At 44.7% G+C, this 21486-nt stretch overlaps 1 protein-coding gene across 3 annotated transcripts in view; it reads right to left on the bottom strand.

Annotated features, from left to right (window-relative positions):
* Positions 1-21486, bottom strand: part of LOC141271200 (C-type lectin domain family 2 member A-like) — a 68408-nt gene that overhangs the window by 24364 nt on the left and 22558 nt on the right. For 2 of the 3 annotated variants that reach the window (XM_073681312.1, XM_073681310.1), the window contains exons 4-5: positions 21293-21355; positions 935-1083 (exon numbers count right to left, since the gene is read on the bottom strand). In XM_073681312.1, coding sequence (XP_073537413.1) covers positions 935-1083; positions 21293-21355 — 212 coding nt within the window. The remainder of the gene's footprint in view (positions 1-934; positions 1084-21292; positions 21356-21486) is intronic. The other variant, XM_073681311.1, reaches the window with a different exon arrangement.

The following is a 21486-nucleotide window of genomic DNA, read 5'->3' as shown; positions in this document are numbered from 1 at the left end:
TTGAACAGATCACCTCTATGTAGCAGAAATGCTCCTGTACTATGAGCGCCACTAGGTGAGGCTCATAGCGATCTTTACATGACAACCACTGGAGTCTGCTACAGACCCAGGGCTGTCATGCCCACCCATCAGTGACCCACGATCACTGATGGGCGGGGTAAGTGACGCGCTTCCAGCGTGGCGCTGTTAAATGCCGCTGTCAGTATATCCACCCAGGATTATTAATAATAATAATAATAATAACAAAAATCCACACATTTTACAATAACAATAACAAAAAAATCCACACAGGTTTCTACACAATAAATAATAATAATAGTATATCCACCCAGGATTCATAATAATAACAGTATAATAGAAATAATAATAATAATAATAATAATAATAATAACAATAATATATCCACCCAATATTATTATTATTGTTATATTATTATTATTATTAGTATTATTATTATTATTATTATTTGGATATATTATTATTATTATTATTAATCCTGAGTGGATTTATTATTATTATTATTATTATTATTATTATTATTATTTAGAAACCTGTATGGATTTTTTTTTATTGTTAATTTTATTATATAGAAACATTTGTTGATTTTTTTTTTGTTATTGTAACCTATGTGCATGTTTTTATTATTGTTATTGTTGTTGTATAGAAACCTGTGTGGATTTTTGTGTTATTGTTATTGGAACCTGTGTGAATTTTTTTGTTATTGTTATTGTAAAATGTGTGGGTTTTTTGTTGAAACCTGTGTGGATTTTTTTGTTATTGTATCCTGTGTGAATGTTTTTATTATTGTTATTGTTATTATATAGAAACCTGTGTGGATTGTTGTGTTATTGTAAACTGTGTGGATTTTGGTGTTATTGGTGTTGAAACCTGTGTAGATATTCCATGTCTCCTCTTTACATTATCAGTTTCTCACCTTTTCCTCTTTATTTTCTATAATAGCCAGTGATGATTTATGTGAGTTGCAGAATTTCTCGCTGTTGTTCCAGGTGTCACTTTTATTAGAGAAGTAATAACACTTTCCCCTGTACCAGATCCAATCATCCACACATGGAACAGAGTTATCTGTACAATGAACACATCATCATTTGTATCAATTCACCAATTAATATTTGGAATAAAAGGTATCGAGTTTCATATTATTCATTATAAAATAACATTTCCCGGTTACTTTCTCTAAGGTCTCCGGAGATCACACGATTCACTGACATTTTCTGTTTCTGCTGATCTCTCTGTAGCTTTTCTGTGCAGGTAATGGTTGTCAGAGTCAGACATATGGCATATATGTATTTAATCAATGAGCTACGTGAGGAACTGCCCACTTACTAAAGACTATGAGACTTTTCCATTACGGAGCTCTGTTTCCGTCTATATTATTATTGTGTTTTAGTAGAGATTTGCTGACTGTGTTTCATTAATGTTCTGCTTGCTCGTCAGTTTATGTACACTAATTTTACTTGTAAAGTGTTATGCTTCAAGAATCAATGTTTCCATTCAGTGACAGTAAGCAGAGGAAGACATGCTGGCTGGAACTTATATATACATAAGGCCTGACAAGAGATTGCCAAAGGTAAATATAAATTCTGTTAATCTCGTTAATATCTCAGGGGCCTTGAACCATTGTTCTAACAGCCACTAGTGCTGGGAAGCAATCTGGGAGCAGGATTGGTGTGCCACTAGGCCAATGTCGTAACCCGAAGCCAAGGACCAGTTCACACTGCGTCAGTCAAGAGGGAAAGGAGCAATCTCAACATGTCGATGAGCCAGCCAGTGGTAATACACAAAATGTAATGACTGTTACCATGAAGGAATGTAACCTGAGGAGGTAAATGGTATCAGGGAGGAGGCCCAGGGACTTCAGCACACTGGTTCTACCATCACTGTGGTCAGCCCAGATATTGTTCCCCCAGAACACTATTTACCTGGCCACCAAGTGAGCATTCCGGGAGATGGGGGTCAGCACTCTGGGGTTAGTCGCAATGGATACAAGTTTGGTTCTCATTGGGTACATTTGGAGTTTCCCAGAGCAAACCCGGGATCAGGGGGACCATATGGAGAACCCTGAAGGAGGGACAGACCACTGTCTCAGCGAAATAAATACAGAGTCCTCATCTCAGGGCTTCCCCCATCGGGGAGTTGGCAGGATCTGAAAGATCATATGAGAGAAGCTGGAGAAGTCTACTATGCTGATGTATACCAGGGTGGAGTGGGGACTGTGTAGTTTATTTGCAAGGATGACATGGAATATGCTTTGAGGGAACTGGATGATACAATGTTTAATTCTCATAAAGGGGAAACCTCTTATGTTCGTGTCCATGCTGAAAATGTGGAGAGGTATGTGAGGAGCTGCCCACTTACTAAAGACTATGAGACTTTTCCATCACGGAGCTCATTTTACGTCGATATTATTATTGTGTTATATTAGAGATTTGCTTGTTGTGTTTTATTAATGTTCTGCTTGCTCGTCAGTTTATGTACATTAATTTTACTTGTAAAGTGTTCAGCTTCAACAATCAATGTTTCCATTCAGTGACAGTAAGCAGAGGAAGACATGCTGGCTGGAACTTATGTATACATAAGGCCTGACAAGAGATTGCCAAAGGTAAATGTAAATTCGGTTAATTTCCTTAATATCTTAGGGACCCTAAACCATTGTTCTAACAGCCACTAGTCACATTGTGTGAATGAGAGCAGAAGACGCAGGGAAGCCATCACCACAGGGGGTCTCGCCTACAGTCACCAGTCATGGGCTTCTGAAATATCCTTCACTCTTATAGATAAAAGCAAATCTATGGGTAAGGGGGCTGATTCAAAAAAAAGAAAAAGAGAAGCCACATGTTTAGTCAACCAGTTGTGTGGAATGACATAGAAGGAAGAGGATTGAGACTGAGGACCTGGAAGGATGGTTGGATCCATGGCATATGGAGTGTTGTAGATCAGTTATCGACTGGACTGGATAAACATGCTACCGTTGTGGGATCTGTCGTTTGAAATTAAACTTTCTTAAAGGATTGTTGCTACTGTATACCTGTGCTTCCATCATTTTACCTGTCGTCTGGAGGATCGGGAACTGAGACTACAGACTATACTGGCACAAAGGCAGTGGAACTACTGTTCCGGTAAGGGGATCTTGTGGACTGAGACAATTGTATGTTGAATGTTTACTTGGGATTGCTGTATTACCATGGGTGTAAGAAATAAAATATTGTTGCATTGTTAACCTGCCTAGGTGATTACTAAAACCTACAATCTCAGGTCTTTACAAGCAGAAATGTACTAAGTGCTTTTATAATTATCAGCTGATCTTCTTGTTTTTGGTTTCTTGATCATCGATAAAGTATTAGCTAAATTAAATTTATGTCAGTTTCTGTTTTATCAAGGGATTTCCTTGAAGAATACATCCTGTTTCGAGTTACACAGGAGCATTTAATAAAGGTGGTGTGATACAATATCTAAAATTCAGTGTTCACATAAAAATTAGTTCATTTTGTAGCCACACTTATTGTCTAAGAGAGGTCCCCTGCTCTCCAGCAGCTGTTGTACATGGAAGGTCCCTGGAGGACATTCTTCTCAGAAGTAGAGATGAGCGGTGTTCGACTAGAACTGTTCGCCAATCTCAAATTCGAGCTGTTTTGGGCGGTGTTCGAGTTGTTCGACGAACCCGAACGATTTGCAAAAAATTCGGCTGTTCGAGGTTATGTTCGATAACTGTTCGTGCACGAAAAGCGTGTCCTGCATGTCTGGCGCTATTTAGAGCACCAATCATGCAGGGATTGTCTGCCACTCACTGTAATGCCACAGCCATGATGGTTGTGGCATTACAGTGATTGCCCAAATCGATGGGAACAGTGCCAACAGTGAAACATGAAAAGCCGGAAATTCAGCAGCGGCATACACCTGTACCCGACAATCATGCAGGGATTGTCTGCCACTCACTGTAATGCCACAGCCATGGTGGTTGTGGCATTACAGTGATTGCCCAAATCGATGGGAACAGTGCCAACAGTGAAACATGAAAAGCCGGCAATTCAGCAGCGGCATACACCTGTACCCGACAATTTAGAACCGAAAGAATAGAGCTTCACACATAGATTAGATAGATATAAACATGTCAGCCACATATATACGAAGTACAGTGAAAGTGCTGCTTACTGTACTTGTCATTTAGCGTAAAGGATTTATCAAAAAAAATAATAGTGTTTTCATGCACCGTCTCTTTAAAAAAGCCGGCCGGCAATTCAGCAGCGGTACCCGACAATTTAGAATAGAAGGAATAGAGAATCACACATAGATTAGATAGATAGAAACATGTCAGTCACATATATATGAAGTACAGTGACAGTGTTGATTACTGTACTTGTCATTTAGTGTAAAGGATTTATTTAAAAAAATAATAGTGTTTTCATGCACTGTCTCTTTAAAAAAGCCGGCCGGCAATTCAGCAGCGGTACCCGACAATTTATAACAGACAGAATAGAGCATCATACATAGATTAGATAGATAGAAACATGTCAGCCACATATATACGAAGTACAGTGACAGTGTTGCTTACTGTACTTGTCATTTAGCGTAAAGGATTTATCAAAAAAAATAATAGTGTTTTCATGCACCGTCTCTTTAAAAAAGCCGGCCGGCAATTCAGCAGCGGTACCCGACAATTTATAACAGACAGAATAGAGCTTCACACATAGATTAGATAGATAGAAACATGTCAGTCACATATATATGAAGTACAGTGATAGTGTTGGTTACTGTACTTGTCATTTAGTATTAAAATAAAGGATTTATTATTAAAAAAATTGGCGTGGGGTTCCCCTTAATTTTAGGCTCTAGCGGAGGTTAAGCAGACGGCTGGGGCAGATGTTTGAAGCCTGGGAAGGGGGTAATACCCACGGAGCTTCCCAGGCTACTAATATCAGCCCCCAGCTGAATACATAGCCTTTACTAGCTATTAAAATGGGGGACCCCCCAAAAAAAATGACGTGGGTTCCCCCCTAATTTAATAGCTAGCAAAGGCTAGGCAGACAGCTGGGGGCTGATATTAATAGCCCAGGAAGGGAGCCATGAATATTGGCCCCCTCCCAGGCTAGAAACACCAGCCGTCAGCCGCCCCAGAAATGGCGCATTCATAGGATGCGCCAATTCTGGCACTTAGCCTCGCTCTTCCACGCTGCCCTGGTGCGGTGGCAGGGGGTAATAGGGTTGGGGTTGATGTCAGCTTATAATGCCAGCTGACATCAAGCCCAGGTTAGTAATGGAGAGGCGTCTATAAGACACCCCCATTACTAACCCCATAGTCAAAGTTAAAAAAAACACAAACACCCAGAATAAAGTCCTTTAATTGAAATAAAGACACAATCCTTTATTGTTCTAAATTAAACCATACTTACCGTCACGCCCATTCCAGCTGAAGCCAACGATCTCCTGCAATAAAAGAAAAATAATAAAGCAACCTCATCCTTACCTTTCCATGGTTCCCACGACAGCTTCAGCTCTGCTACATCGAGATGACAGGCTGGACCGCAGCAGAACGCTGCCATCCAGCCTCTCATCCCGCAGACACTGAGAAGCGCAGGCTTGCTTGCGCTGCTCAGCGTCTCTCTGTGACGACATCCAGATGAGCCGAGTTCATGTCCAATGAACTCGGCTCACCTCATGCACGTCACTGACAGCGTGGGAAAATTCTCAAGCTGAAGCGGTGAGTGCAGGAGAATTCTCCCACGCTGTCAGTGACGTGCATAAGGTGAGCTCATGTCCAATGAACTCAGCTCACCTCCTGCACGTCACTGACAGCGCGGGAGAATTCTCCTGCACTCAGCGCTTCAGCGTGAGAATTCTCCCGCTGAAGCGCTGAGTGCAGGAGAATTTTCCCACGCTGTCAGTGACGTGCAAGAGGTGAGCCGAGTTCATTGGACATTAACTCGGCTCATCTGGATGCCCTCACAGAGAGACACTGTGGAGCGCAAGCAAGCCTGCGCTTCTCAGTGTCTGCGGGATGACAGGCTGGATGGCAGCGTTCTGCTGCGGTCCAGCCTGTCATCTCGATGTAGCAGAGCTGAATCTGTCATGGGAACCATGGAAAGGTAAGGATGATGTTGCTTTATTATTTTTCTTTTATTTCAGGAGATCGTTGGCTTCAGCTGGAATGGGCGTGATGGTAAGTATGGTTTAATTTAGAACAATAAAGAATTGTGTGTTTATTTCAATTAAAGGACTTTTTTCTGGGTGTTGTGTTTTTTTTAAATACTTTACTAGAAATTCATGGTGGTCATGTCTAATATTGGCGTGACCCCATGAATTTCGGGCTTAGGGCCAGCTGATAATGCCAAGCTGGCCCTAACCCCTTTATTACCCAGTGAGCCACCGCATCAGGGCCCTGGATGAGTTGGGTACAGCGCCAGAAGATGGCGCTTCTATGAACGCGCCATTTTTCGGGGCGGCTGCGGACTGCAGTTTGCAGCGGGGGTGGCCCAGAAAGCTTGGGCCTCCCTGCGCTGCGGATTCCAGCCCCCAGCTGCCTAGTTGTACCTGGCTGGACACAAAAACAGGGCGAAGCCCCACGTCAATTTTCTTTAAATTATTTCATGAAATAATTAAGAAAAAAAGGGCTTCCCTATATTGTTGTGTCCGGCCAGGTACAAATAGGCAGCTGGTGGTTGGGGGCAGCCCGTTCCTGCCTGCTGTACCTGGCTGGACACAAATATAGTGCGAAGCCCCACGTCAATTTTTTTTAAATTATTTCATGAATTTCCTGAAATAATTTAAAAAAATTGAAGTGGGGCTTCGCACTATATTTGTGTCCAGCCAGGTAAAGCAGGCAGGAACGGGCTGCCCCCAACCACCAGCTGCCTATTTGTACCTGGCCGGACACAACAATATAGGGAAGCCATTTTTTTCTTAATTATTTCATGAATTTCATGAAATAATTAAAAAAAATTGAAGTGGGGCTTCGCACTATATTTGTGTCCAGCCAGGTACAGCAGGCAGGAACGGGCTGCCCCCATCCACCAGCTGCCTATTTGTACCTGGCCGGACACAACAATATAGGGAAGCCATTTTTTTCTTAATTATTTCATGAATTTCATGAAATAATTAAAAAAAATTGAAGTGGGGCTTCGCACTATTTTTGTGTCCAGCCAGGTACAACTAGGCAGCTGGGGGCTGGAATCTGCAGCGCAGGGAGGCCCAAGCTTTCTGGGCCCCCCCCCCGCTACAAATTGCAGTCCGCAGCCACCCCGGAAAATGGCGCGTTCATAGAAGCGCCATCTTCTGGCGCTGTACCCAACTCATCCAGGGCCCTGGTGCGGTGGCTCACTGGGTAATAAAGGGGTTAGGGCCAGCTTGGTATTATCAGCTGGCCCCAAGCCCAAAATTCATGGGGTCACGCCAGTATTAGACATGACCACCATGAATTTCTAGTAAAGTATTTAAAAAAAACACAACACCCAGAATAAAGTCCTTTAATTGAAATAAAGACACAATTCTTTATTGTTCTAAATTAAACCATACTTACCATCACACCCATTCCAGCTGAAGCCAACGATCTCCTGCAATAAAAGAAAAATAATAAACCAACCTCATCCTTACCTTTCCATGGTTCCCACGACAGCTTCAGCTCTGCTACATCGAGATGACTGGCTGGACCGCAGCAGAACGCTGCCATCCAGTCTGTCATCCCGCAGACACTGAGAAGCGCAGGCATGCTTGCGCTCCTCACTGTCTCGCTGTGACGGCATCCAGATGAGCCGAGGTCATGTCCAATGAACTCGGCTCACCTCATGCACGTCACTGACAGCGTGGGAAAATTCTCACGCTGAAGTGCTGAGTGCAGGAGAATTCTCCCACGCTGTCAGTGATGTGCATGAGGTGAGCTCATGTCCAATGAACTCAGCTCACCTCCTGCACGTCACTGACAGCGTGGGAAAATTCTCCTGCAATCAGCGCTTCAGCGTGAAAATTTTCCCACGCTGTCAGTGACGTGCATGAGGTGAGCCGAGTTCATTGGACATGAACTCGGCTCATCTGGATGTCGTCACAGAGAGACGCTGAGCAGCGCAAGCAAGCCTGCGCTTCTCAGTGTCTGCGGGATGACAGGCTGGATGGCAGCGTTCTGCTGCGGTCCAGCCTGTCATCTCGATGTAGCAGAGCTGAAGCTGTCGTGGGAACCATGGAAAGGTAAGGATGAGGTTGCTTTATTATTTTTCTTTTATTGCAGGAGATCGTTGGCTTCAGCTGGAATGGGCGTGATGGTAAGTATGGTTTAATTTAGAACAATAAAGGATTGTGTCTTTATTTCAATTAAAGGACTTTATTCTGGGTGTTTGTGTTTTTTTTAACTTTGACTATGGGGTTAGTAATGGGGGTGTCTTATAGACGCCTCTCCATTACTAACCTGGGCTTGATGTCAGCTGGCATTATAAGCTGACATCAACCCCAACCCTATTACCCCCTGCCACCGCACCAGGGCAGCGTGGAAGAGCGAGGCTAAGTGCCAGAATTGGCGCATCCTATGAATGCGCCATTTCTGGGGCGGCTGACGGCTGGTGTTTCTAGCCTGGGAGGGGGCCAATATTCATGGCTCCCTTCCTGGGCTATTAATATCAGCCCCCAGCTGTCTGCCTAGCCTTTGCTAGCTATTAAATTAGGGGGGACCCCACGTCATTTTTTTGGGGGGGTCCCCCATTTTAATAGCTAGTAAAGGCTATGTATTCAGCTGGGGGCTGATATTAGTAGCCTGGGAAGCTCCGTGGGTATTACCCCCTTCCCAGGCTTCAAACATCTGCCCCAGCCGTCTGCTTAACCTCCGCTAGAGCCTAAAATTAAGGGGAACCCCACGCCAATTTTTTTAATAATAAATCCTTTATTTTAATACTAAATGACAAGTACAGTAACCAACACTATCACTGTACTTCATATATGTGTGACTGACCTTTTTCTATCTATCTAATCTATGTGTGATGCTCTATCTTTCTGTTCTAAATTGTCGGGTACCGCTGCTGAATTGCCGGCCGGCTTTTTTAAAGAGACAGTGCATGAAAACACTATTATTTTTTTAAATAAATCCTTTACACTAAATGACAAGTACAGTAAGCAACACTATCACTGTACTTATTATATATGTGACTGACATGTTTCTATCTATCTAATCTATGTGTGAAGCTGTATTCTTTCTGTTCTAAATTGTCGGGTACAGATGCTGAATTGCCGGCTGGCTTTTTTAAAGAGACGGTGCATGAAAACACTAATATTTTTTTTAATAAATCCTTTACACTAAATGACAAGTGCAGTAACCAACACTGTCACTGTGCTTCTTATATGTGTGACTGACATGTTTCTATCTATCTAATCTATGTGTGATGCTCTATTCCTTCTTGTCTAAATTGTCGGGTACCGGTGTATGCCGCTGCTCAATTTGCCGGCCGGCTTTTTTAAAGAGAGTGTCTTCTGAGCAGTTTGTCAGCTTTTGGACACCTTTGCAGGTGTTTTCTATGTGTTTCTATGTGTTTTTGTTTGCCTGCCATTGGTTTTAACGGTGTTCGACGGTGTTCTAAGTAGTGTTGAGCCACCCCGTAGTGTTCGGGTTCGGTTCGGTTCGTCGAACACCGGGATGTTCGAGGAACTGTTCGTCGAACTGTTCGTCGAACACCTTAGAACACCGTCGAACACCGTTAAAACCAATGGCAGGCAAACAAAAACACATAGAAACACATAGAAAACACCTGCAAAGGTGTCCAAAAGCTGACAAACTGCTCAGAAGACACTCTGTTTAAAAAAGCCGGCCGGCAAATTCAGCAGCGGCATACACCGGTACCCGACAATTTAGACAAGAAGGAATAGAGCATCACACATAGATTAGATAGATAGAAACATGTCAGTCACACATATAAGAAGCACAGTGACAGTGTTGGTTACTGCATTTGTCATTTAGTGTAAAGGATTTATTAAAAAAAATATTAGTGTTTTCATGCACTGTCTCTTTAAAAAAGCCGGCCGGCAATTCAGCATCTGTACCCGACAATTTAGAACAGAAAGAATAGAGCTTCACACATAGATTAGATAGATAGAAACATGTCAGTCACATATATAATAAGTACAGTGATAGTGTTGCTTACTGTACTTGTCATTTAGTGTAAAGGATTTATTTAAAAAAATAATAGTGTTTTCATGCACTGTCTCTTTAAAAAAGCCGGCCGGCAATTCAGCAGCGGTACCCGACAATTTAGAACAGAAAGACAGAGCATCACACATAGATTAGATAGATAGAAACATGTCAGTCACATATATATGAAGTACAGTGATAGTGTTGGTTACTGTACTTGTCATTTAGTATTAAAATAAAGGATTTATTATTAAAAAAATTGGCGTGGGGTTCCCCTTAATTTTAGGCTCTAGCGGAGGTTAAGCAGACGGCTGGGGCAGATGTTTGAAGCCTGGGAAGGGGGTAATACCCACGGAGCTTCCCAGGCTACTAATATCAGCCCCCAGCTGAATACATAGCCTTTACTAGCTATTAAAATGGGGGACCCCCCAAAAAAAATGACGTGGTGTCCCCCCTAATTTAATAGCTAGCAAAGGCTAGGCAGACAGCTGGGGGCTGATATTAATAGCCCAGGAAGGGAGCCATGAATATTGGCCCCCTCCCAGGCTAGAAACACCAGCCGTCAGCCGCCCCAGAAATGGCGCATTCATAGGATGCGCCAATTCTGGCACTTAGCCTCGCTCTTCCACGCTGCCCTGGTGCGGTGGCAGGGGGTAATAGGGTTGGGGTTGATGTCAGCTTATAATGCCAGCTGACATCAAGCCCAGGTTAGTAATGGAGAGGCGTCTATAAGACACCCCCATTACTAACCCCATAGTCAAAGTTAAAAAAAACACAAACACCCAGAATAAAGTCCTTTAATTGAAGTAAAGACACAATCCTTTATTGTTCTAAATTAAACCATACCTACCATCACGCCCATTCCAGCTGAAGCCAACGATCTCCTGCAATAAAAGAAAAATAATAAAGCAACCTCATCCTTACCTTTCCATGGTTCCCACGACAGCTTCAGCTCTGCTACATCGAGATGACAGGCTGGACCGCAGCAGAACGCTGCCATCCAGCCTCTCATCCCGCAGACACTGAGAAGCGCAGGCTTGCTTGCGCTGCTCAGCGTCTCTCTGTGACGACATCCAGATGAGCCGAGTTCATGTCCAATGAACTCGGCTCACCTCATGCACGTCACTGACAGCGTGGGAAAATTCTCAAGCTGAAGCGGTGAGTGCAGGAGAATTCTCCCACGCTGTCAGTGACGTGCATAAGGTGAGCTCATGTCCAATGAACTCAGCTCACCTCCTGCACGTCACTGACAGCGCGGGAGAATTCTCCTGCACTCAGCGCTTCAGCGTGAGAATTCTCCCGCTGAAGCGCTGAGTGCAGGAGAATTTTCCCACGCTGTCAGTGACGTGCAAGAGGTGAGCCGAGTTCATTGGACATTAACTCGGCTCATCTGGATGCCCTCACAGAGAGACACTGTGGAGCGCAAGCAAGCCTGCGCTTCTCAGTGTCTGCGGGATGACAGGCTGGATGGCAGCGTTCTGCTGCGGTCCAGCCTGTCATCTCGATGTAGCAGAGCTGAATCTGTCATGGGAACCATGGAAAGGTAAGGATGATGTTGCTTTATTATTTTTCTTTTATTTCAGGAGATCGTTGGCTTCAGCTGGAATGGGCGTGATGGTAAGTATGGTTTAATTTAGAACAATAAAGAATTGTGTGTTTATTTCAATTAAAGGACTTTTTTCTGGGTGTTGTGTTTTTTTTAAATACTTTACTAGAAATTCATGGTGGTCATGTCTAATATTGGCGTGACCCCATGAATTTCGGGCTTAGGGCCAGCTGATAATGCCAAGCTGGCCCTAACCCCTTTATTACCCAGTGAGCCACCGCATCAGGGCCCTGGATGAGTTGGGTACAGCGCCAGAAGATGGCGCTTCTATGAACGCGCCATTTTTCGGGGCGGCTGCGGACTGCAGTTTGCAGCGGGGGTGGCCCAGAAAGCTTGGGCCTCCCTGCGCTGCGGATTCCAGCCCCCAGCTGCCTAGTTGTACCTGGCTGGACACAAAAACAGGGCGAAGCCCCACGTCAATTTTCTTTAAATTATTTCATGAAATAATTAAGAAAAAAAGGGCTTCCCTATATTGTTGTGTCCGGCCAGGTACAAATAGGCAGCTGGTGGTTGGGGGCAGCCCGTTCCTGCCTGCTGTACCTGGCTGGACACAAATATAGTGCGAAGCCCCACGTCAATTTTTTTTAAATTATTTCATGAATTTCCTGAAATAATTTAAAAAAATTGAAGTGGGGCTTCGCACTATATTTGTGTCCAGCCAGGTAAAGCAGGCAGGAACGGGCTGCCCCCAACCACCAGCTGCCTATTTGTACCTGGCCGGACACAACAATATAGGGAAGCCATTTTTTTCTTAATTATTTCATGAATTTCATGAAATAATTAAAAAAAATTGAAGTGGGGCTTCGCACTATATTTGTGTCCAGCCAGGTACAGCAGGCAGGAACGGGCTGCCCCCATCCACCAGCTGCCTATTTGTACCTGGCCGGACACAACAATATAGGGAAGCCATTTTTTTCTTAATTATTTCATGAATTTCATGAAATAATTAAAAAAAATTGAAGTGGGGCTTCGCACTATTTTTGTGTCCAGCCAGGTACAACTAGGCAGCTGGGGGCTGGAATCTGCAGCGCAGGGAGGCCCAAGCTTTCTGGGCCCCCCCCCCGCTACAAATTGCAGTCCGCAGCCACCCCGGAAAATGGCGCGTTCATAGAAGCGCCATCTTCTGGCGCTGTACCCAACTCATCCAGGGCCCTGGTGCGGTGGCTCACTGGGTAATAAAGGGGTTAGGGCCAGCTTGGTATTATCAGCTGGCCCCAAGCCCAAAATTCATGGGGTCACGCCAGTATTAGACATGACCACCATGAATTTCTAGTAAAGTATTTAAAAAAAACACAACACCCAGAATAAAGTCCTTTAATTGAAATAAAGACACAATTCTTTATTGTTCTAAATTAAACCATACTTACCATCACACCCATTCCAGCTGAAGCCAACGATCTCCTGCAATAAAAGAAAAATAATAAACCAACCTCATCCTTACCTTTCCATGGTTCCCACGACAGCTTCAGCTCTGCTACATCGAGATGACTGGCTGGACCGCAGCAGAACGCTGCCATCCAGTCTGTCATCCCGCAGACACTGAGAAGCGCAGGCATGCTTGCGCTCCTCACTGTCTCGCTGTGACGGCATCCAGATGAGCCGAGGTCATGTCCAATGAACTCGGCTCACCTCATGCACGTCACTGACAGCGTGGGAAAATTCTCACGCTGAAGTGCTGAGTGCAGGAGAATTCTCCCACGCTGTCAGTGATGTGCATGAGGTGAGCTCATGTCCAATGAACTCAGCTCACCTCCTGCACGTCACTGACAGCGTGGGAAAATTCTCCTGCAATCAGCGCTTCAGCGTGAAAATTTTCCCACGCTGTCAGTGACGTGCATGAGGTGAGCCGAGTTCATTGGACATGAACTCGGCTCATCTGGATGTCGTCACAGAGAGACGCTGAGCAGCGCAAGCAAGCCTGCGCTTCTCAGTGTCTGCGGGATGACAGGCTGGATGGCAGCGTTCTGCTGCGGTCCAGCCTGTCATCTCGATGTAGCAGAGCTGAAGCTGTCGTGGGAACCATGGAAAGGTAAGGATGAGGTTGCTTTATTATTTTTCTTTTATTGCAGGAGATCGTTGGCTTCAGCTGGAATGGGCGTGATGGTAAGTATGGTTTAATTTAGAACAATAAAGGATTGTGTCTTTATTTCAATTAAAGGACTTTATTCTGGGTGTTTGTGTTTTTTTTAACTTTGACTATGGGGTTAGTAATGGGGGTGTCTTATAGACGCCTCTCCATTACTAACCTGGGCTTGATGTCAGCTGGCATTATAAGCTGACATCAACCCCAACCCTATTACCCCCTGCCACCGCACCAGGGCAGCGTGGAAGAGCGAGGCTAAGTGCCAGAATTGGTGCATCCTATGAATGCGCCATTTCTGGGGCGGCTGACGGCTGGTGTTTCTAGCCTGGGAGGGGGCCAATATTCATGGCTCCCTTCCTGGGCTATTAATATCAGCCCCCAGCTGTCTGCCTAGCCTTTGCTAGCTATTAAATTAGGGGGGACCCCACGTCATTTTTTTGGGGGGGTCCCCCATTTTAATAGCTAGTAAAGGCTATGTATTCAGCTGGGGGCTGATATTAGTAGCCTGGGAAGCTCCGTGGGTATTACCCCCTTCCCAGGCTTCAAACATCTGCCCCAGCCGTCTGCTTAACCTCCGCTAGAGCCTAAAATTAAGGGGAACCCCACGCCAATTTTTTTAATAATAAATCCTTTATTTTAATACTAAATGACAAGTACAGTAACCAACACTATCACTGTACTTCATATATGTGTGACTGACCTTTTTCTATCTATCTAATCTATGTGTGATGCTCTATCTTTCTGTTCTAAATTGTCGGGTACCGCTGCTGAATTGCCGGCCGGCTTTTTTAAAGAGACAGTGCATGAAAACACTATTATTTTTTTAAATAAATCCTTTACACTAAATGACAAGTACAGTAAGCAACACTATCACTGTACTTATTATATATGTGACTGACATGTTTCTATCTATCTAATCTATGTGTGAAGCTGTATTCTTTCTGTTCTAAATTGTCGGGTACAGATGCTGAATTGCCGGCTGGCTTTTTTAAAGAGACGGTGCATGAAAACACTAATATTTTTTTTAATAAATCCTTTACACTAAATGACAAGTGCAGTAACCAACACTGTCACTGTGCTTCTTATATGTGTGACTGACATGTTTCTATCTATCTAATCTATGTGTGATGCTCTATTCCTTCTTGTCTAAATTGTCGGGTACCGGTGTATGCCGCTGCTCAATTTGCCGGCCGGCTTTTTTAAAGAGAGTGTCTTCTGAGCAGTTTGTCAGCTTTTGGACACCTTTGCAGGTGTTTTCTATGTGTTTCTATGTGTTTTTGTTTGCCTGCCATTGGTTTCAACGGTGTTCGACGGTGTTCTAAGTAGTGTTGAGCCACCCCGTAGTGTTCGGGTTCGGTTCGGTTCGTCGAACACCGGGATGTTCGAGGAACTGTTCGTCGAACTGTTCGTCGAACACCTTAGAACACCGTCGAACACCGTTAAAACCAATGGCAGGCAAACAAAAACACATAGAAACACATAGAAAACACCTGCAAAGGTGTCCAAAAGCTGACAAACTGCTCAGAAGACACTCTGTTTAAAAAAGCCGGCCGGCAAATTCAGCAGCGGCATACACCGGTACCCGACAATTTAGACAAGAAGGAATAGAGCATCACACATAGATTAGATAGATAGAAACATGTCAGTCACACATATAAGAAGCACAGTGACAGTGTTGGTTACTGCATTTGTCATTTAGTGTAAAGGATTTATTAAAAAAAATATTAGTGTTTTCATGCACTGTCTCTTTAAAAAAGCCGGCCGGCAATTCAGCATCTGTACCCGACAATTTAGAACAGAAAGAATAGAGCTTCACACATAGATTAGATAGATAGAAACATGTCAGTCACATATATAATAAGTACAGTGATAGTGTTGCTTACTGTACTTGTCATTTAGTGTAAAGGATTTATTTAAAAAAATAATAGTGTTTTCATGCACTGTCTCTTTAAAAAAGCCGGCCGGCAATTCAGCAGCGGTACCCGACAATTTAGAACAGAAAGACAGAGCATCACACATAGATTAGATAGATAGAAACATGTCAGTCACATATATATGAAGTACAGTGATAGTGTTGGTTACTGTACTTGTCATTTAGTATTAAAATAAAGGATTTATTATTAAAAAAATTGGCGTGGGGTTCCCCTTAATTTTAGGCTCTAGCGGAGGTTAAGCAGACGGCTGGGGCAGATGTTTGAAGCCTGGGAAGGGGGTAATACCCACGGAGCTTCCCAGGCTACTAATATCAGCCCCCAGCTGAATACATAGCCTTTACTAGCTATTAAAATGGGGGACCCCCCAAAAAAAATGACGTGGTGTCCCCCCTAATTTAATAGCTAGCAAAGGCTAGGCAGACAGCTGGGGGCTGATATTAATAGCCCAGGAAGGGAGCCATGAATATTGGCCCCCTCCCAGGCTAGAAACACCAGCCGTCAGCCGCCCCAGAAATGGCGCATTCATAGGATGCGCCAATTCTGGCACTTAGCCTCGCTCTTCCACGCTGCCCTGGTGCGGTGGCAGGGGGTAATAGGGTTGGGGTTGATGTCAGCTTATAATGCCAGCTGACATCAAGCCCAGGTTAGTAATGGAGAGGCGTCTATAAGACACCCCCATTACTAACCCCATAGTCAAAGTTAAAAAAAACACAAACACCCAGAATAAAGTCCTTTAATTGAAGTAAAGACACAATCCTTTATTGTTCTAAATTAAACCATACCTACCATCACGCCCATTCCAGCTGAAGCCAACGATCTCCTGCAATAAAAGAAAAATAATAAAGCAACCTCATCCTTACCTTTCCATGGTTCCCACGACAGCTTCAGCTCTGCTACATCGAGATGACAGGCTGGACCGCAGCAGAACGCCGCCATCCAGCCTGTCATCCCGCAGACACTGAGAAGCGCAGGCTTGCTTGCGCTGCTCAGCGTCTCTCTATGACGACATCCAGATGAGCCGAGTTCATGTCCAATGAACTCGGCTCACCTCATGCACGTCACTGACAGCGTGGGAAAATTCTCACGCTGAAGCGCTGATTGCAGGAGAATTTTCCCACGCTGTCAGTGACGTGCAGGAGGTGAGCTGAGTTCATTGGACATGAGCTCACCTCATGCACATCACTGACAGCGTGGGAGAATTCTCCTGCACTCAGCACTTCAGCGTGAGAATTTTCCCACGCTGTCAGTGACGTGCATGAGGTGAGCCGAGTTCATTGGACATGACCTCGGCTCATCTGGATGCCGTCACAGCGAGACAGTGAGGAGCGCAAGCATGCCTGCGCTTCTCAGTGTCTGCGGGATGACAGACTGGATGGCAGCGTTCTGCTGCGGTCCAGCCAGTCATCTCGATGTAGCAGAGCTGAAGCTGTCGTGGGAACCATGGAAAGGTAAGGATGAGGTTGGTTTATTATTTTTCTTTTATTGCAGGAGATCGTTGGCTTCAGCTGGAATGGGTGTCATGGTAAGTATGGTTTAATTTAGAACAATAAAGAATTGTGTCTTTATTTCAATTAAAGGACTTTATTCTGGGTGTTGTGTTTTTTTTAAATACTTTACTAGAAATTCATGGCGGTCATGTCTAATACTGGCGTGACCCCATGAATTTTGGGCTTGGGGCCAGCTGATAATACCAAGCTGGCCCTAACCCCTTTATTACCCAGTGAGCCACCGCACCAGGGCCCTGGATGAGTTGGGTACAGCGCCAGAAGATGGCGCTTCTATGAACGCGCCATTTTCCGGGGTGGCTGCGGACTGCAATTTGTAGCGGGGGGGGCCCAGAAAGCTTGGGCCTCCCTGCGCTGCGGATTACAGCCCCCAGCTGCCTAGTTGTACCTGGCTGGACACAAAAATAGGGCGAAGCCCCACTTCAATTTTTTTTAATTATTTCATGAATTTCATGAAATAATTAAGAAAAAAAGGCCTTCCCTATATTGTTGTGTCCGGCCAGGTACAAATAGGCAGCTGGTGGTTGGGGGCAGCCCGTTCCTGCCTGCTGTACCTGGCTGGACACAAATATAGTGCGAAGCCCCACTTCAATTTTTTTAAATTATTTCAGGAAATTCATGAAATAATTTAAAAAAAATTGACGTGGGGCTTCGCACTATATTTGTGTCCAGCCAGGTACAGCAGGCAGGAACGGGCTGCCCCCAACCACCAGCTGCCTATTTGTACCTGGCCGGACACAACAATATAGGGAAGCCCTTTTTTTCTTAATTATTTCATGAAATAATTTAAAGAAAATTGACGTGGGGCTTCGCCCTGTTTTTGTGTCCAGCCAGGTACAACTAGGCAGCTGGGGGCTGGAATCCGCAGCGCAGGGAGGCCCAAGCTTTCTGGGCCACCCCCGCTGCAAACTGCAGTCCGCAGCCGCCCCGAAAAATGGCGCGTTCATAGAAGCGCCATCTTCTGGCGCTGTACCCAACTCATCCAGGGCCCTGATGCGGTGGCTCACTGGGTAATAAAGGGGTTAGGGCCAGCTTGGCATTATCAGCTGGCCCTAAGCCCGAAATTCATGGGGTCACGCCAATATTAGACATGACCACCATGAATTTCTAGTAAAGTATTTAAAAAAAACACAACACCCAGAAAAAAGTCCTTTAATTGAAATAAACACACAATTCTTTATTGTTCTAAATTAAACCATACTTACCATCACGCCCATTCCAGCTGAAGCCAACGATCTCCTGAAATAAAAGAAAAATAATAAAGCAACATCATCCTTACCTTTCCATGGTTCCCATGACAGCTTCAGCTCTGCTACATCGAGATGACAGGCTGGACCGCAGCAGAACGCTGCCATCCAGCCTGTCATCCCGCAGACACTGAGAAGCGCAGGCTTGCTTGCGCTCCACAGTGTCTCTCTGTGAGGGCATCCAGATGAGCCGAGTTAATGTCCAATGAACTCGGCTCACCTCATGCACGTCACTGACAGCGTGGGAAAATTCTCCTGCACTCAGCGCTTCAGCGTGGGAGAATTCTCACACTGAAGCGCTGAGTGCAGGAGAATTCTCCCACGCTGTCAGTGACGTGCAGGAGGTGAGCTGAGTTCATTGGACATGAGCTCACCTTATGCACGTCACTGACAGCGTGGGAAAATTCTACTGCACTCAGCGCTTCAGCGTGGGAGAATTCTCACGCTGAAGCGCTGAGTGCAGGAGAATTCTCCCACGCTGTCAGTGACGTGCAGGAGGTGAGCTGAGTTCATTGGACATGAGCTCACCTTATGCAAGTCACTGACAGCGTGGGAGAATTCTCCTGCACTCACCGCTTCAGCGTGAGAATTTTCCCACGCTGTCAGTGACGTGCATGAGGTGAGCCGAGTTCATTGGACATGAACTCGGCTCATCTGGATGTCGTCACAGAGAGACGCTGAGCAGCGCAAGCAAGCCTGCGCTTCTCAGTGTCTGCGGGATGAGAGGCTGGATGGCAGCGTTCTGCTGCGGTCCAGCCTGTCATCTCGATGTAGCAGAGCTGAAGCTGTCGTGGGAACCATGGAAAGGTAAGGATGAGGTTGCTTTATTATTTTTCTTTTATTGCAGGAGATCGTTGGCTTCAGCTGGAATGGGCGTGACGGTAAGTATGGTTTAATTTAGAACAATAAAGGATTGTGTCTTTATTTCAATTAAAGGACTTTATTCTGGGTGTTTGTGTTTTTTTTAACTTTGACTATGGGGTTAGTAATGGGGGTGTCTTATAGACGCCTCTCCATTACTAACCTGGGCTTGATGTCAGCTGGCATTATAAGCTGACATCAACCCCAACCCTATTACCCCCTGCCACCGCACCAGGGCAGCGTGGAAGAGCGAGGCTAAGTGCCAGAATTGGCGCATCCTATGAATGCGCCATTTCTGGGGCGGCTGACGGCTGGTGTTTCTAGCCTGGGAGGGGGCCAATATTCATGGCTCCCTTCCTGGGCTATTAATATCAGCCCCCAGCTGTCTGCCTAGCCTTTGCTAGCTATTAAATTAGGGGGGACCCCACGTCATTTTTTTTGGGGGGTCCCCCATTTTAATAGCTAGTAAAGGCTATGTATTCAGCTGGGGGCTGATATTAGTAGCCTGGGAAGCTCCGTGGGTATTACCCCCTTCCCAGGCTTCAAACATCTGCCCCAGCCCTCTGCTTAACCTCCGCTAGAGCCTAAAATTAAGGGGAACCCCACGCCAATTTTTTTAATAATAAATCCTTTGTTTTAATACTAAATGACAAGTACAGTAACCAACACTATCACTGTACTTCATATATATGTGACTGACATGTTTCTATCTATCTAATCTATGTGTGAAGCTCTATTCTGTCTGTTATAAATTGTTGGGTACCGCTGCTGAATTGCCGGCCGGCTTTTTTAAAGAGACGGTGCATGAAAACACTATTATTTTTTTTGATAAATCCTTTACGCTAAATGACAAGTACAGTAAGCAGCACTGTCTCTGTACTTCATATATATGTGACTGACATGTTTCTATCTATCTAATCTATGTGTGATTCTCTATTCTTTCTATTCTAAATTGTCGGGTACCGCTGCTGAATTGCCGGCCGGCTTTTTTAAAGAGACGGTGCATGAAAACACTATTATTTTTTTTGATAAATCCTTTACGCTAAATGACAAGTACAGTAAGCAGCACTTTCACTGTACTTCGTATATATGTGGCTGACATGTTTATATCTATCTAATCTATGTGTGAAGCTCTATTCTTTCGGTTCTAAATTGTCGGGTACAGGTGTATGCCGCTGCTGAATTGCCGGCTTTTCATGTTTCACTGTTGGCACTGTTCCCATCGATTTGGGCAATCACTGTAATGCCACAACCACCATGGCTGTGGCATTACAGTGAGTGGCAGACAATCCCTGCATGATTGGTGCTCTAAATAGCGCCAGACATGCAGGACACGCTTTTGGTGCACGAACAGTTATCGAACATAACCTCGAACAGCCGAATTTTTTGCAAATCGTTCGGGTTCGTCGAACAACTCGAACACCGCCCAAAACAGCTCGAATTTGAGATTGGCGAACAGTTCTAGTCGAACACCGCTCATCTCTAGTTCTAAGGTGTTCGACGAACAGTTCGACGAACAGTTCCTCGAACATCCCGGTGTTCGACGAACCGAACCGAACCCGAACACTACGGGGGTGGCTCAACACTACTCAGAAGTAAAACTCTGACGAGGTCAATATGACATTAAAATTAAATATATAAAATATTCCCTTTAAGATTGCAGATAACACAATGCTGATATTATACAGCACAGATCTCATCTCCCCCAGGACTTGAATCTGTAGATGAGGATACAATGATCAGACGAGCTGTTACCAGTGTATTATATGGTGGGTATCGGGGTGCGGGATATTTCAACCTCTGATATCTTACAGATCTGGATTATTCCCTGTGTTTCTGATCACAGTGTAACCTCTGAGGCCCCCGGAAGCTGCAGTATAGCACAGAGACCCGGCCGCTGTAAGGAGAGAACAAGGGAGACATCGACATATCTACTCACCTCTTATAATAATAACAGTATTATGTTTCTTTTTCTCATTATTCGGGTGACATGATGCAGCACCTAAACAAAAATGTATTGGATCTTTAGTCAAATATGGAACATTTTATTGTTCATTATATGGAGTTATGGATTCAATTAAGAATTTTCCCCATTTAACCCTCAGTGCTCTATCACCATATAGTTTTGTGCCT

Source organism: Phyllobates terribilis, unplaced genomic scaffold (genome assembly GCF_046119375.1).
Source record: "Phyllobates terribilis strain yellow unplaced genomic scaffold, ASM4611937v1 Scaffold_5__5_contigs__length_657084704, whole genome shotgun sequence".
Lineage (NCBI taxonomy): Eukaryota > Metazoa > Chordata > Amphibia > Anura > Dendrobatidae > Phyllobates > Phyllobates terribilis.
The sequence above is the reverse complement of the archived record's forward strand: the minus strand, read 5'-3'. Positions and strand labels throughout refer to the sequence as shown.